The sequence below is a fragment of the Barbus barbus genome (genome assembly GCF_936440315.1).
Source record: "Barbus barbus genome assembly, chromosome: 36".
Lineage (NCBI taxonomy): Eukaryota > Metazoa > Chordata > Actinopteri > Cypriniformes > Cyprinidae > Barbus > Barbus barbus.
Window position 1 is genome coordinate 25,212,646 of NC_136714.1, and position 15,240 is coordinate 25,227,885.

The 15,240-nt window shown below is 33.2% G+C and overlaps 1 protein-coding gene across 4 annotated transcripts in view; it reads right to left on the reverse strand.

Moving 5' to 3' along the window:
• The window catches only part of LOC306856403 (electrogenic sodium bicarbonate cotransporter 1-like), a 47,804-nt gene that overhangs the window by 18,965 nt on the left and 13,599 nt on the right, over window positions 1-15,240 (reverse strand). For 2 of the 4 annotated variants that reach the window (XM_079395674.1, XM_079395675.1), the window contains exons 4-13: window positions 11,582-11,717; window positions 8,515-8,675; window positions 7,502-7,681; window positions 5,562-5,657; window positions 5,001-5,077; window positions 2,643-2,800; window positions 2,163-2,250; window positions 1,927-2,081; window positions 1,226-1,342; window positions 336-510 (exon numbers count right to left, since the gene is read on the reverse strand). In XM_079395674.1, coding sequence (XP_079251800.1) covers window positions 336-510; window positions 1,226-1,342; window positions 1,927-2,081; window positions 2,163-2,250; window positions 2,643-2,800; window positions 5,001-5,077; window positions 5,562-5,657; window positions 7,502-7,681; window positions 8,515-8,675; window positions 11,582-11,717 — 1,343 coding nt within the window. The remainder of the gene's footprint in view (window positions 1-335; window positions 511-1,225; window positions 1,343-1,926; window positions 2,082-2,162; window positions 2,251-2,642; window positions 2,801-5,000; window positions 5,078-5,561; window positions 5,658-7,501; window positions 7,682-8,514; window positions 8,676-11,581; window positions 11,718-15,240) is intronic. The other 2 variants (XM_079395677.1, XM_079395676.1) reach the window with 1 other exon arrangement.

Genomic DNA, 15,240 nt, shown 5'->3' on the forward strand with positions numbered 1-15,240 from the left:
CATGTCTGACAGTACAACGCACAATCCTGACACTATTTATACACACAGTTGTTCAAAGAGTCGTCACTCTCAGTATAGCACGGATCAAATCCCAACATATACATCTGTTTCCAAAGGCCGATCTAGGAGACACATGACATATATTTGACGCAACATGTTTAATAATCAAACAGCAATCTGTGGCCTTTAAATCCCCAGAGCTGTGAACACAACCAACGTCAGCCAAACTTTATTTCCAGGAGCTCCTGAATAAACCCAGCTGAGCCAAACCGTCTGACACTAGTTTACAAACTCACAGCGATAAGACGCTCAGAAAAAGACGTGAAGCATCAAACCTGCATGTTGTCGGTGGCGTCTCCCAGCAGCCCTCCAAAGGTAATGGCGTTTGTTACGGTTCCCAGGTAAATGAACAAGATGGCAGACAGAGACTGTATGTTGAGAGCGTCGTAAAAGTCACTCGCGTAAAACGGGAGCTTCCTCTTGACGTCCAGAACGAGACCTCCGCAAAACCTACGAGAGAAAAATGTTTGGTCAGGTAACCTGAAAAAACACGATTGTTTTTAATGTGGCATACAACAAAAGTAAGTACTGAGGGTCTGATTAAGCAGAATTTCTTTCTTGCATTACTGTTCAAAACATTTTTGGAAATAAATGAATACTTTTATAGGAAAAATTCAATAAACTGATCAAAAGCGACAGTAAAGACATGTATAGTTACAAAGATTTATATTTCAAACAAATGCCGTTCTTTTTGAATTTTCTATGAAATCACAGAATCCTGAAATCATGGTTTCCACAAAAAAATATTAATTCTCTACATTGATAATAATCAGAAATGTTCTGGAGCAGCAAATCAGCATATTAGAATGATTTCTGAAGGATCATGTGATACTTAACACTGGAGTAATGATGCTGAAAATTCAGCTTTGATCATAGGAATAAATTATATCTTAAAATATATTCAAATAGAAAAGTGTTATATTGAATTATAATAATATTTCACAATTTTACTGTTTTTATTGGATTTCTGATTAAATAAAGTCAGCCTTGGTGAGCAGAAGAGACTCTTTCAAAAACATTAAAATTCCTTAAATCCCAAACTTTTGAATGATTGTGTAAATAACTGCAGTTTTTTCACAGTGCAGAAATAACAAAGGCTCGTATAAACTCAAGATAACTGTTAATTGTTAAAGCAAGTGTTCATGAACACTGTTTATATACTTACTTGCCAGTAAATTTGAGTTCATCACCGACCGCGTGGCCGCCGCCGCCTGCTGGACTCCCGTCATGAGGAGTACCGCCGTTCATCTGAAGAATTTCCCCTCCGGCAATATTGTTTTTACTAAAAACACACACAAAGAGACTCGGTTTCATTGGATTTGTTTTAATGTTACCTAATTTGATGATGCTGATTTAAAAACACCAATAAAAACTTTGCATCACATACAGTTTTTCCCCAAAAATAATGAAGATTTTTCAATTATATATATATGTATCAGTTTTAATGCACTTATTAAGCTAACAAAAGCAGTCAAACGTCAAATGTTTAGATGAAAAAATGAAGCATTCAAAATGTTTCATTTAATTTATAATCTGCAAAGACGTGTAAAAATCAGGATTAGGCAAAATATTATGTCATGTGAAAATCATGAGAACTGAATAAATAGTTGTAATCTGGCTCAGGTTCAGACAGGGATCATGTATTTATGGCTGTGTTTTTGCTGATTAAAGGATAAAACAAGACTTCTTTATCTTACTAATGATTGTCAAAAGTAAAAATGCTACAAAATGCATCATATTTTGTGAGAAAGAGTGACATGCATGAGCAAAACAGACACTATTTTTGGAATGAGCAGCCCAAAATTAACAAGAAACGAATATTGGATTTATTAAAAAAAACGAATTATGGTCAATGGTTGCTGGTACCGTTTATCTGCAGAAGGGATGGATTTAGGAGGTTCGATCCTGATGTCAGGGTCCCATTCTCCTGGAGGAAGCACGATGACTTCATCCAGGAACTCATCAATGCCTGCCAGCAGGTCACCGCGGTCTTTCGCTTTATAAGCTATGTCATGAAACACCTGCAGGAGTCCAAAGCACACAGCGTCAGGCCACAGTTCAGCTAAAATCACCTAGATATTATAGCATGCACATAAACACACCTCATCAGACATGAGCGTGGCGATGGCACGTCCGATCTCATGGTATGACTTGGCCTTTCCTTTGGGCCCCAGCAGAATAAAAAGGAACCTACAAATACAAATAGGTATTGTTATTACTATAGTAATGGATTTATGAATGGGACAGCTTTAAAGAAAGAGTTCACCTAAAATGAGAATTTGCTAAAAAAAATTCACTCCCCCTCAGGCCATCCAAAATGAAGATTAGTTAGTTTCTTCATCAGATTTGGAGAAATGTAGCATTACATCACTTGCTTGCACTTTTTGTGCAGCTTTTCGCTTCATAAGATGTTAACTGATGGACTGGAGTGGTGTGGATTACTTGTGGATTATTGTGATGTTTTTATCAGATGTTTGGACTCTCATTCTGACGGCACCCATTCACTGCAGAGGATCCACTGATGAGCAAGTGATCTGTTGTTTTCAGGTGAACTATTCCTGTAAATACAGTGAGTGGGTTACCGTGTGGGAACAGGAACCTCGGTGAGTCCTCCTAGCATGACGGCCTGCTGAAGACGCACAAACGCCACGAAGGGAGCGTCCAGAAAGTCCACCTCGCCGACCAGCACGTTTGACGCTTCTGCATCTCGGGGGACTTTCTTCATGAATTTATTATTCAACTACAGAGATAAACAATAAGAAAAAACAAAAAAAAATTAACTAAATTAACTTTGTTAATTTGATGGTTTATGGATACTAGTTCTGAAAATCGCTCTGTGTTTATTACTACAAATATTGCCAATTCTCCAACAATATTGCACCTATAATGCGAATACTGTTGGATCTTGTATAATAAATTGCTCATGATGTTACTCATCCATAATTCTGAATGATTAAGCGTAAATGCTATAAAACAATAACAACAGCTATATAAAAGACATAAACATTGAATAATCATCGTAATTAACTAATTGGACTAATATCGTAGGGTAACTGTAGACTGTTACACAACTTAAGCCACAGTTAACACTATTTTACAACAGCTTTTAGTCCAGAACTAAACATATTATAATTAAAGGAATATTCCAGGCCAGTGTTATTTTATCATTTTTATGTATTACAATAGTATTTATTTATGATTTAATTTGATAAATAAAAATAAATACATATTTTATAAAATATCTGATAATTATGAATTTAAAATTGAATTATTTTAAGTAAATTTTTATGTGCATTTGATTTTTTTTATTAGTTTCGGTTTCTCTCAAACATCTCTACATTTCTACTTTCGGTTTTAAGTTTAGTAATTTAATAGAATTTTGATTCAATTTTTGTTTTTGTTTTCCATCTAATATTGATATTTACATGATCTCTGCTTTATATCAATTAATAAAAATAATTTTTAATAATTTAGTTAAATGTTTTAGCTAACAATCACGACACTTTTCCTGGCTCTTATTTTTAATGCATGCAGTAATATTTCTGTTGTTGCATGCAGTCAGTTACTACAGAAAATAAATAATTTTGCATAAATGGAAAGTGTATTTAAAGTAATACATTTACAATGGAAGCATAAAGTTGTTCATATTATATATATTATATATTACATCTCTGATCCATATTAAAATCTAGTTAGATTTTTTTTATTTTTGAATTTAATGAAGCATTTATCAAAAGAAGCAAAAAGTTTCTTTATGAGATTATATTTGAGGTCATATTTCAGTCGAATATAAAAGTCTGATACGACTTAAGCAGCGTGGAAAGAAACAAGCTCACAACTAGCATAAACAAAAGCACTTCATTAGCGCTAAACACAGGGATGACATACAGCCTGAACACACACAAACACAAAAGAGGCCTTGTGTGTGAGTAATGTTTGAGGTTTGGCTGATGTTCTTCTGAGGTTATCAGTATAATTACAGCAGTAGTGTGAATAACACACAACAAGAGCTCTGTGCGCTTGACAAAGCTCTCCTGCTAATCCACAAATATTGACTGACGACAGCGGCCTCGTGTGAAAGAGAGCCACTGAGTTTCAATTGTGTGCTACTGTGTTTAAGAAAGAGTTTCTTTTGTCCTTTTGCACTCATTCCTGTCCTAGAGATGTCACACCCAGGACCAAACTTCTCATCAGAAGCAGACATCAATCCTGTCTCTAATGAACACTTGGAGAGAATCTCACAAAATCTGTTAAAAACACACCTGGCTATATATATGTCTTCAAAATACCACAAAACTGTCAAGAAAATTAAGCCTATTTTAAAACAATTAAGTGATTTCCCCATAATTCTCATTACTGTAATGCAAGAAATAAATTATTTTTGCAGTATTTTTTCAATGCTACAATTATTATTGACATTAGTTAAATGTAGATAATAAGAAGAAGAATTTGTATTATTTTAATTGAATAATAATAATATTTTAAATAAATACGCATTATTATATTATTGAATTATGAAGCATGTATATTTAAATTTTATACACATACACTAATTTTAAATTAATTTAAAGATCATTATTATAGGTGTTATTATTAAAAATATTATATTCAAGAAATATCTTTATAATAAATAGCTTGACAGCTAAATACCAAAATATAGTGGAAAACACTCTAATTTACATAACTGAGTTTAATTGAAAATAATGTAAAAAAATAAATAAAATTAAAATAATATATATAATAATATTATAATTTTTTTTAAATTACATTATTATATTATTACATTGTCAGGCATATATATATATATTTTTCATATTTTGTATTTGTCGGTAAATGTCACCTAGACATTTTCATGAGATTCACTCATTCTTCTTGCAGAACTTTACATGTGGCGAACTGTTAACACACTTCCATTCGCACAGAAACACACTTCACAGTACCTGATCTTTCTCTGGTTTGTCTGAGAGATCGGTCAGGCTGTTAGAGGTCAGGTTACGATGGGCCGTGGTCGGACTACCTGCAGAGGTCACACAAGGTCAAACACTGATCAGCTGCTAAAACACCCTTAAAAATAAAGAGGCCCAAGTGTCTCACATAAGTCTTTTTGTGTATCTACATCACAATAGATTCATTTAATAACTTGTTTGACAGGTTACATAAAACTGTAATCCTTTAATGCAGTGCTTTATTGAGAGATTAGATGGATCTTGTGATAATCAAAATAAATAATAGTCACAGAAAACACTCGTGTTTCAGCATAATAACTACTAACTATTTTTAAACTAAAGTTCAAGGCGACTCTTTACTTTTAAAGGTTTCTTTAAGCGTTTAAAATATTGTGCACACACAAAATGATTCATTTCGGTCCTTATCTGCAGAACTACAGTGGACTAGATCTGATCTTTTAAAGAGAACTAGACTACAGTATATTTCTACATCTCTAGACTCAAAGAGGAGCAAATCTAGCATGAATCAGTCTGAATCCTCAGCTACAGACTTACAGAGAAGTCCCATGCTGTTGCTTCTCTGCATCTGAATTTGCTCGTCAGGGTCAAAGGTGGTAAAGCAAGGCACAGAGTGATCAAGAGGACTGCGCGCTTCTCACACACACACACACACACACACACACACACACAGGAAGATAGGGCACATGCATGTCAATCAAGACACGTGGGAAGGACGAGAGACAGGGAAGAGAGAAAAGAAAGCATTAGAGCAGAAAAATAGAGTATTCAACTGGAGTATTAAATAAAACTGAAAGTAGACAACATTTAGGAAAACCAAGCAGAGTTTGAAAAGACGACAACAAAATTTTCTGAAAGAATGGATTATGAAAATATATATATTAGTAATTAAATTTAAATGTAATTTATTATATACACACACACACACACACACACACACACACACACACACACACACACACACACACACACACACACACACACATATATATATATATATATATATATATATATATATATATATATATATATATAAAACTAAGAATTTCACTACAAGAAAGACATAAATTGGCAAAGAATATTTTTTATATTTGTTTCACTAAAATACAGTTGAAGTTGTATAATTGAATTTAATAGTTAAATTATTAAATTATTATTAATTATTATATAATTAATAATTATTATATATCTGAATTATAAAAAAACAAATTGTTGAAAAATAATTGTGATTAAGTGATTCAAATATTGGGGGAAAAATAAATAATAAAAATGTCAATGAAATAATTTTTTTTTAATTAATTATTAATATCAAATTAAATATCAGTTAATTAAGCAATATTGATTATCGAATATTAATTTAGAATATCGCTTCAAAAAAGACAAATTGGCATTTTTTATATTTATATCTAAATTATATTTATATTTCACTAAAAAAATCATGAATACAAATAGTTGAAGATTAATTTAGTGATTAAAAAGGTGAATAATTCATATTAAAATTTAATTAAAAGAATTTAAAGTGTTGAAAAATAAAATAAAATAAAACTTGAAAATTTGGCTGCGAGAAAGAAGACATAAAATGCAATATAAACTTACATGTGCAGCACATTAAAAATTAATAAGCCATTTAGCATTACAACAAAGACCTTGTTTCTAGAAAAAGCTACAATATTATGAAAACATCAGATCTATTGTCACGCTACATTTCTTTACATTTAGACAACATTTCTAGAACTAGTTTCTAGTTCAAGTCAAAATAAGACCATTGCTTTTACAATGAGATGATTTTCATTTTAAAACATTAAGAAAAAATCATACAGGATGGATCTGATGGTCCAATGTGTCTCTGTATGTTAGCTGGGGGGAGGGGCTAAAATAAAAGGCCTTGATGATGTCAGCAGAAAGGGAAAGTCGTTTCAGAAGCAGAGTTTTTGATGAAAGATTATGATAACAAACGTGTTTCTTTGAATTGTGTGAACCAGTGAATCACGATAAGACCAAGTACGAGTATCAACAAAGACAAAAGGCTCGATTTTGATTTCATGTTAAATTTAAGTTAGCAACTTTGTTTGACTGCTTCCTAAAACTGAGAGAAACATGATTAGACTGGTGCTAAAGTATCAACATGTTACTTTTACTTAGAAAAAGACACTATCAGGAATTTCAGAAACCAAAACATCTTGAGCACTTTAACATGTCTGGAGGTTTCTGGTCTTTCCTGGGAGGGTCTGAGGTTTGATTGCTGCCAAAATATAAAAAGCAACTGCATCTCATCAGCACGTATTGCCAATTTTGCAATGTGCAAATCTGCTTTTTATTTTACCCACAAAGCATCTGCTATGAATGCAAGCTTTTGTAAACCGAGCGAGAGACGCTGCTGATGGATGGAGCAGATAGATGCTGGTGGTGAAAGCGAGAGGAGAGATGAGGAAAGCGATAGAGTGTAAGAGAGAGGTTTAATGTGGCAGCCGTGTTACCGTTCTCCTGGCTGCTGAACAGACGACTCGCGCTCGACACACTTTTGCCGATGTCTGCCAACGAACGCAGGTTGGACTTCTTGGTCTGGTGGCGATGTTTCCGCAGCAGAGTGTACATGACCATCTCCTTCAGCTCGGCTTTCAGCAGCCCGCTCTCAATCTGACTGTCAGTGATCATTTCTGAAACACAGAGACATGTTTCAGCTTGTGTGTACTGCTGCTTTAAGCTGGGTTTCTGCAGGTATATTTACGACCAAGTAAAGGAAAAAATTGAATTTTAAATAAATAGGAATAAAAGAAAGAGAACAATGAAATACTGTTATTAAAACTTAAAAAATAAAATAAAATAAATTTAGCTTAACCAAGAATTTCACTACAAGAACAAAGAAACTTTTGGGACTTGCACATTTATATTTTACTAAAACAAAACAAAAAATCATAAATAATAGGAAACACTCATTTAAATGAGTGAGTTTAATTAGAAAAATTGTGTAATTATTAAAAACATTGAAAATTAAATAAAATTTAATTAATTTAACACTTAACTAGGAATTTCGCTGAAAGGAAGACAGACATAAAATAATTTTTTTGGGGAAGTTGCACATTTATATTACACTAAAAAAACAAATACAAAAAAAAACATTTTAATTTATGTAACTAATTTTAATTAAAAGTAACAAATTATAGAAAAATAATTATAAAAAAAAATTCTAATATTTATAATTTATAGTTTCACTTTAGGAAGATTAATTAAAATTACAATTAACCTTTTTTTCATTTTTTTATGGGACTATTTTCATTTATAATAATCTGCAACAACTGATTTCTTAAAAAAAAAAAAAAACTCTGATTGATTATTACCTTAGATTTAATTTAAAATCTAACCCTGTTTAAGGAACCCAGAGACCAAAACACTGATCTGAAGATCTTTTTTAACCTCTAAAGAACCCAATACGGCCATAAATGATTCTTGAAGAAGCTTTATTTCTCAGAGCGCTGAAGTGCAGTTTTACCGACGATCTGCTGAAGTGAGTTGGCCTCCATGTCCAGCTTGATGGTTCCTTTCTCGATGCAGTTTTTCAGCTGGAAGAGCGAGTGAAGAGACAGAGTGGCGACATGAGGTTTACTCCACCGTTCTCCACCCTTCTCCACCTTCTCCTCAAACTTTATCCATCTGAGAAAAACACACACAACACACAAACGTACTGAAAGCAAGTGAATAATATTTACAGCACTGTGACGTCAGTTTATTTTTTAAAAATATCATGAAAATACTGGTTTTTTGGGTATGTACCATGACAATGTCATGTTTTCTGATGAGTACAATGGGAACATCACACTCTTTTGAACATTTAGCATCATAATAACATGTATTTTGGGCATGCACCATTATAATACCATGGTTTTACCATGGTACATGTACAGATGAACACGTTTTTGGCAGGTTCTGTGGTAAAGCCATGTTTCGAAGTTAATTTTGGTCATCTACGGTGCATCACGAAGTAAGATTTTATAAACTTTTTTTTTTTTTTTTTTAATTCAGCAAAGATTCATTAAACTGATGAAAAGTGAGAATAAGGACATTTAAGGTTTATTTGAAAAAGATTTATATTTCAAATAAATGCCGTTGATGATAAATGCTGATTATCATGGTTTTACCATCTCCGGACCGTAGTACCACCACAGTGCTGTTTTTTTTAATGTATTTTATGTTTGCAAGAAAATATTATGAAGATCTTTCTGCCAAATAACTGAAAGCCTTCTGATGTCAAATAAGAATGAAAATGATTCAAAGCTTCTTAAAGCTCTGCTGCCCTGTTATCAGCTTACCCATGTCTGCTTGAGTGAACATCTGTCTGAGAAACGATACCCAAGCACACAGATATCCTTTAGAGCTCTGTAATCTTGAGCAGAAAGGCTGTTGAGCTGAGTTTAGCCAAGCGTGGGTATGATATCCGAGACAAACGTTATACACACACACACCTGAGACTAAGGTGAACCCAGAGACCCACGAGAACTCTGGCTTTGTGCATCCACACAAATGCACACACATGAAAACACTGGGCTCTTTGTTTGCAAATGGTTTCATTTTAACATTATCCATGTAGCGCTTAACATGCAAATCTGGAACATGCAAATCCAAAGAAAGAAACAGTATAAGAGTCGCTGCATGAAAGGAGCACCATTTGCGTCCACAACATTTGTGACCATGGACCACAAAACCATAAGTGTCATATATTTATACATCATCTGAAAGCTGAATAAATAAGCTTTCCATTTGTTATGATAGGACAATATTTGTCTGAGATACAACTATTTGAAAATCTGGAATCTGAGGGTGCAAAAAAATCTAAATATTGAGAAAATCACCTTTAAAGTTGTCCAAATTAAGTTCTTAGAAATGCATATTACTAATCAAAAATGAATTTTTCATATATTTACAGTAGGAAATTTACTAAATATCTTCATGGAACATGATCTTTACTTAATATCCTAATGATTTTTGGCATAAAAGAAAAATAAATAATTTTGACCCATACAATGTATTTTTGGCTATTGCTACAAATATACCCCAGCGACTTATGACTGGTTTTGTGCTCCAGGGTCACATCTGATAAAGTGAACTAAACCCAATAACCTGCTACTGACTGTTGTATGTACTTGAATATTCATTCAAAATTAATAAAAAATTTTTTTTTTAAAAAGTATTTCATGCTGTATTTGCGCTTTAATTTGTTGTATTTGCATGTCTGTGTAGCAATAAAATGTGCACTGGTTTTCAGATTCGCATTTTTAATCACATTTAAACAAAAAGAAGAATCTTAAGAATTTTTTTATGCCTGTTACACTATTACTTCCCTTAAAATAAGCGAATTGAAGTTGAAATAAATAAATAAATAAATCATGATAAATTGTGCACTGATTTTCACATTATAAATAATTTCAAATAATTGATTAAATAACAAATTAAGATAAATGAGAAATAAAATAAATCAAAAATAAACTAAAAAATAAATCATCCGTGTGAGTTTGCCCTCAAAATATTTGTGAAATGTCATTTTAAATGTCATAATGAAAAGGGAGTGGCATCATAAAAGTTTGTTCTACTAACATTTGACATCGATCTATTTTATTTATTTTTTTTACGTTGGACAAGATTAGCCAAATACAGCATATCCAAATCATGTTCCACCCTGTTACTTATGAAAAAAAAAAAATTAACTTAAAAGTCTCCCATTTCATAGAACGATTCAAAAACATGATTTACCTGTTAATTAAATAAAAGTTTAATTTAGACTCAATTACTAGTTAGCAAGGCCTGTGTGTGTCGGTCAGCCGATACTTTCGTGACAGGAAAAGACCAGCAGCTCATCTGTCACTCAATACACACAGGAAATCAAAACTACTTGGACCAGATGAAAGCTGCTTTGTCTGTTTGCTAACGTGAATTTCCTCCGTCACTTGATCATTCTTGCTTTCTGCCCAACTTGCCCCCAGATCAACAGTATATTTGAGCCAGAATAGAAAATAATTACAATTTCATCATTATTTACTCCCTTTCACGTTGTTTGTGTGTAAAAAAAAGACGGTTTGGAAAAAAATAAGCATGTACCTTTCCTTTAGTGATCGTTTTTGAGTTATTTGTTGCTTGACCCTTATTCTGGAGTCCAAACTCTTATCTAACAGCGTGCGTGAGTGGCGCACCCAGTCAGGAATGTGTGAAATCCTAAGAACAGTCAAGTGGCACACTACAATCATGAGCACCTGAGTGTCCAACACTTCTGTTGTTCTGTTAGAGCCCCACAATATCCAAACAAGCCATTTTAGGAGCTTGATTAAATAAATGCTCTGTTTATAACAAGGAGGATGATTTAAGCTATGAAAATTGCAGGATGTTTTAATATACAAAGACCTCTTGTATGTTAAAAGATCAAGGCAAATTTGATTCCATGACTCCTTTAATACCCACTATAGCACCCCTTGTGGCAATAAAAAATGCAACATGGATAGTAATGACGTGTGAAATCAAGACTGCTTAGTTATCTAATCTTCGGGTTATAATGTTTTTGGGTGTTTTACCTGGCTGTTTCCTTCCACTCCATCTCTTGACCATCAACGGACAGAAGCTCGTCGAGTTCGGTGAAGAGCTGCGGCGGAGGAGGACCGCTGTCATCTTCCCCCAAAATAAAGCGAATCCTCTCTGCAGCCGCAGAAACTGACGGGGAAACAACAAATCAGAGGTGAGCGAGGCCTAGAAATACTAACTATTATAATCAAACAACAGATGCAATAACAGAAACACACAAGAAGACAATAGCGCTCTGTATGCGTAAGGTGTGACTGTGATAGAAATCACAGTTTATTTCCTTGATAAGTGTTGTGTAACGTCAAGATGAATGAGCTTTCTTGTAAATATCCAGTGTGTTACACCCAAAAAGTGGTCAGTATGCGAGACTTATTTCCTGGACAAACAGAAAGAGATAGTGTTGCAAAAGCCAGAACTAACCTGCATCTGAGTTTCACAGGGAAGTTTTCATATGTGAAAGTGTCTGCATGAGGAAGCCTAGTTTTTATCCATAATAAAAGAGCCTGTCAGCATGCATCATAACCGCAGTGTTGCATGTCATAATGTTTAAATAGCACCACACCTTTTCTAAATGTGTGCACTTTTACATGACAAAGACAGGGCCTTTTAAAGGTAAAACTATTACAAACAAAAGGTTTGAGGCAAGATTTTTGGGATACTGATGAGATTTGTGTCTACATCTGAGAAATCAGGTCAAAAAAAAAAGGGTTTCCTGACAGACTGCTAGTTAGGGAAGTCAGTATACATGTGGAAATCTCTCAGTTGCATTGCAACATAGTGACTGACTGAATATTTTGATTCCAAATCTCAAGGTCTGCACTGGGACGTACAGTACAGGCGTATTAACGTGTATCAGTGCATGCCATGCATGCGTGCAGATATGCATGCTTTCAATTTGGCCTCAGGTCAAAGTAAAGACATGTAGGGACAGAATGAAGCTCTCAGTCTGACTGATACATATCAACACATTCATTAGTTTAATAAGGAATCATCTGTTTACTTCTGAATATATATTAAATACTAATACAGTAAAGAAATTATTTCTTTTATTCAGCAAGTATACATTTTATTGATCAACATTCGACATTTATAATGTTACAAAAGATTTATATTTCAAATAAAAGCTGTTCTTTTAAACTTTCTATTCATCAAAGAATCCTGAAACACAGTTTCCACAAAAAATATGAAGCAGCAAAACTGTTTTCAATATTAATAATAATATTAATAATAAAAGTGTCTTGAGCAGCAAACCAGCATATTAGAATGAATTCAGCTTTGAACACAGGAATAAATGTATTCAATATATTCAAATAGAAGACACTTATTTTGATTTGTAATAAGATTTCACAATATTATTGATTTGATATATGACGAGTTCATTTGCAAAAATCGATAAATGGTAAAAAATATAAAAAATGAGCTGATTGCCGCACATTATTCTGAACCCTAAACACGTTTTGTCAACTTATTTAAGGCATCGCGAGGTCACGTTTTACTGCAGAAGCCGACAGGCGCCCTTGTTGTTTGTGAACAGAAGCCGATAAGTCCATTTTAGCGAATCAGCGTGCTGTATTCAGGTCAGGTGACAAGGCTACTTTCACTTTGAAAAGACATGCCAGCTGAGGGGAGTTTCGTCAAAGCTGACAAAGTGATCGAGGATGGATAATTTCGACAAACTTGATGAACCTGTGATATCTTCTTCAGGGCGAAAAAGGAAAATGAAACGTTTTCACGGATCCTTGGAAAAGCAGCGCGTTACAATGGTGAGGGAAGCTCTGTGTATTGTGTGTAATCACATCCATAGTCTATGATCACAACAATAACAACGTTTGTCAGGCATCTACATCTCATCTGAGGAGATTACAAAGATTAAACGAGTGGTTTTTTTTTTATTCTAAAACACGAAATGTGGAGTTATCTGCTTTTGCTATAAAACAAACTTTTAATATGTAAAAAAAACATACTTTCAATGAACTTTAATTTTGTAAATTGCCTGTATTTGTTTAGTTATTATTACTTAATCAAAACAACCCAACTGCAATTTGATTGATATTACTTGGAATGCGCAATATAAAAAAAAAACTTGATTTCTGAAAAAAAAAAAAAAAAAAAGTAACAATGGAGTTATGGGTTTTTGAAAATGAACTCTTCATATACAGTGGGGATCGAAAGTTTGGGAACCCCTTGCAGAATCTGTGAAAATGTGGATAATTTTACCAAAATAAGAGAGATCATACAAAATGCATGTTATTTTTTATTTAGTACTGTCCTGAGTAAGATATTTTCCATAAAAGATGTTTACATATAGTCCACAAGACAAACAAATAGCTGAAATTATTAAAATAATCCCATTCAAAAGTTTGGGAACCCTTGGTTCTTAATACTGTGTGTGGTTACCTGGATGATCTACGACTGTTTTTTTGTTTTGTGATGGTTGTTCATGAGTCCCTTGTTTGTTCTGAACAGTTCAACTGAGCACTGTTCTTCAGAAAAATCCTCCAGGTCCTGCAGAATCTTCAGTTTTCCAGCATCTTTTGCATATTTTAACCCTTTCCAGCAGTAACTGTATGATTTTGAGATCCACCTTTTCACGCTGAGGATGATTGAGGGACTCAAACACAACAATTAAAAAAAGGTTCAAGCATTCACTGATGTCCCAGAAGGAAACACGATGCATTAAGAGCCGGGGGTGAAAACTTTTTGAATTTGAAGATCAAGGTAAATTGTACTTCATTTGTCTTCCAGGAAACATGCAAGTATCTTCTGTCGCGTCAGAAGGGCAGTACTAAATGGAAAAATATGATATTTCAACAAAATAAGAAAAATTTGGACATCTTTTTCAACAAAATAAGAAAAATTTGGACATCTTCATCCTGTTCAAAAGTTTTCACCCCCCGGCTCTTAATGCATCGTGTTTCCTTCTGGAGCATCAGTGAATGTTTGAACCTTTTTTAATTGTTGAGTTTGAACTGAAGATTACTAAGAGATACTAAATAAAAAATAACATGCATTTTGTATGATCTCTCTTATTTTGGTAAAATTATCCACATTTTGACAGATTCTGCAAGGGGTTCCCAAACTTTCGCATGCCACTGTATATACACATACATGCATATCAAATCATCAAAAATGTTTTACAGGTTTAATATAGAATTTATATATATTAGTAAATACAAAGACTAATAAATATAGATAATATTAATATAAATGTAATTTCTGAAAACTGTTTATATCTTTGTCAAACTCAGAAATTCAATTGGGCAACAATGAATTTAAAGAAAATTCTGTTGTGACATCAAATAAAAGCTTTCTTAGGATTTTCTTATAATCAACAATACGGTACATGTGTCTATTTTGGCATTATGAACTATTTAGGGCTTGTTTAAAAAGAAATTTGAAACATGACAAACACTTAATATGCTGCACTATGTCTAGAACTAATAAGCAACTTTTTGACATTTATAGAGATATTTGCATATGAGCTCCAGGACAGTGATCATTAAACTAAAAGAGTTACAAACCAAATACTACAACAACTGTAAATATCACACTTAAGACATTTCACTATAATGGAATTTTTTAAAAAAAAACATTAAATGAGAAAAAAGAAAATGCTAGTGGCACCAGATTTTACACTGAACACTGATATTTT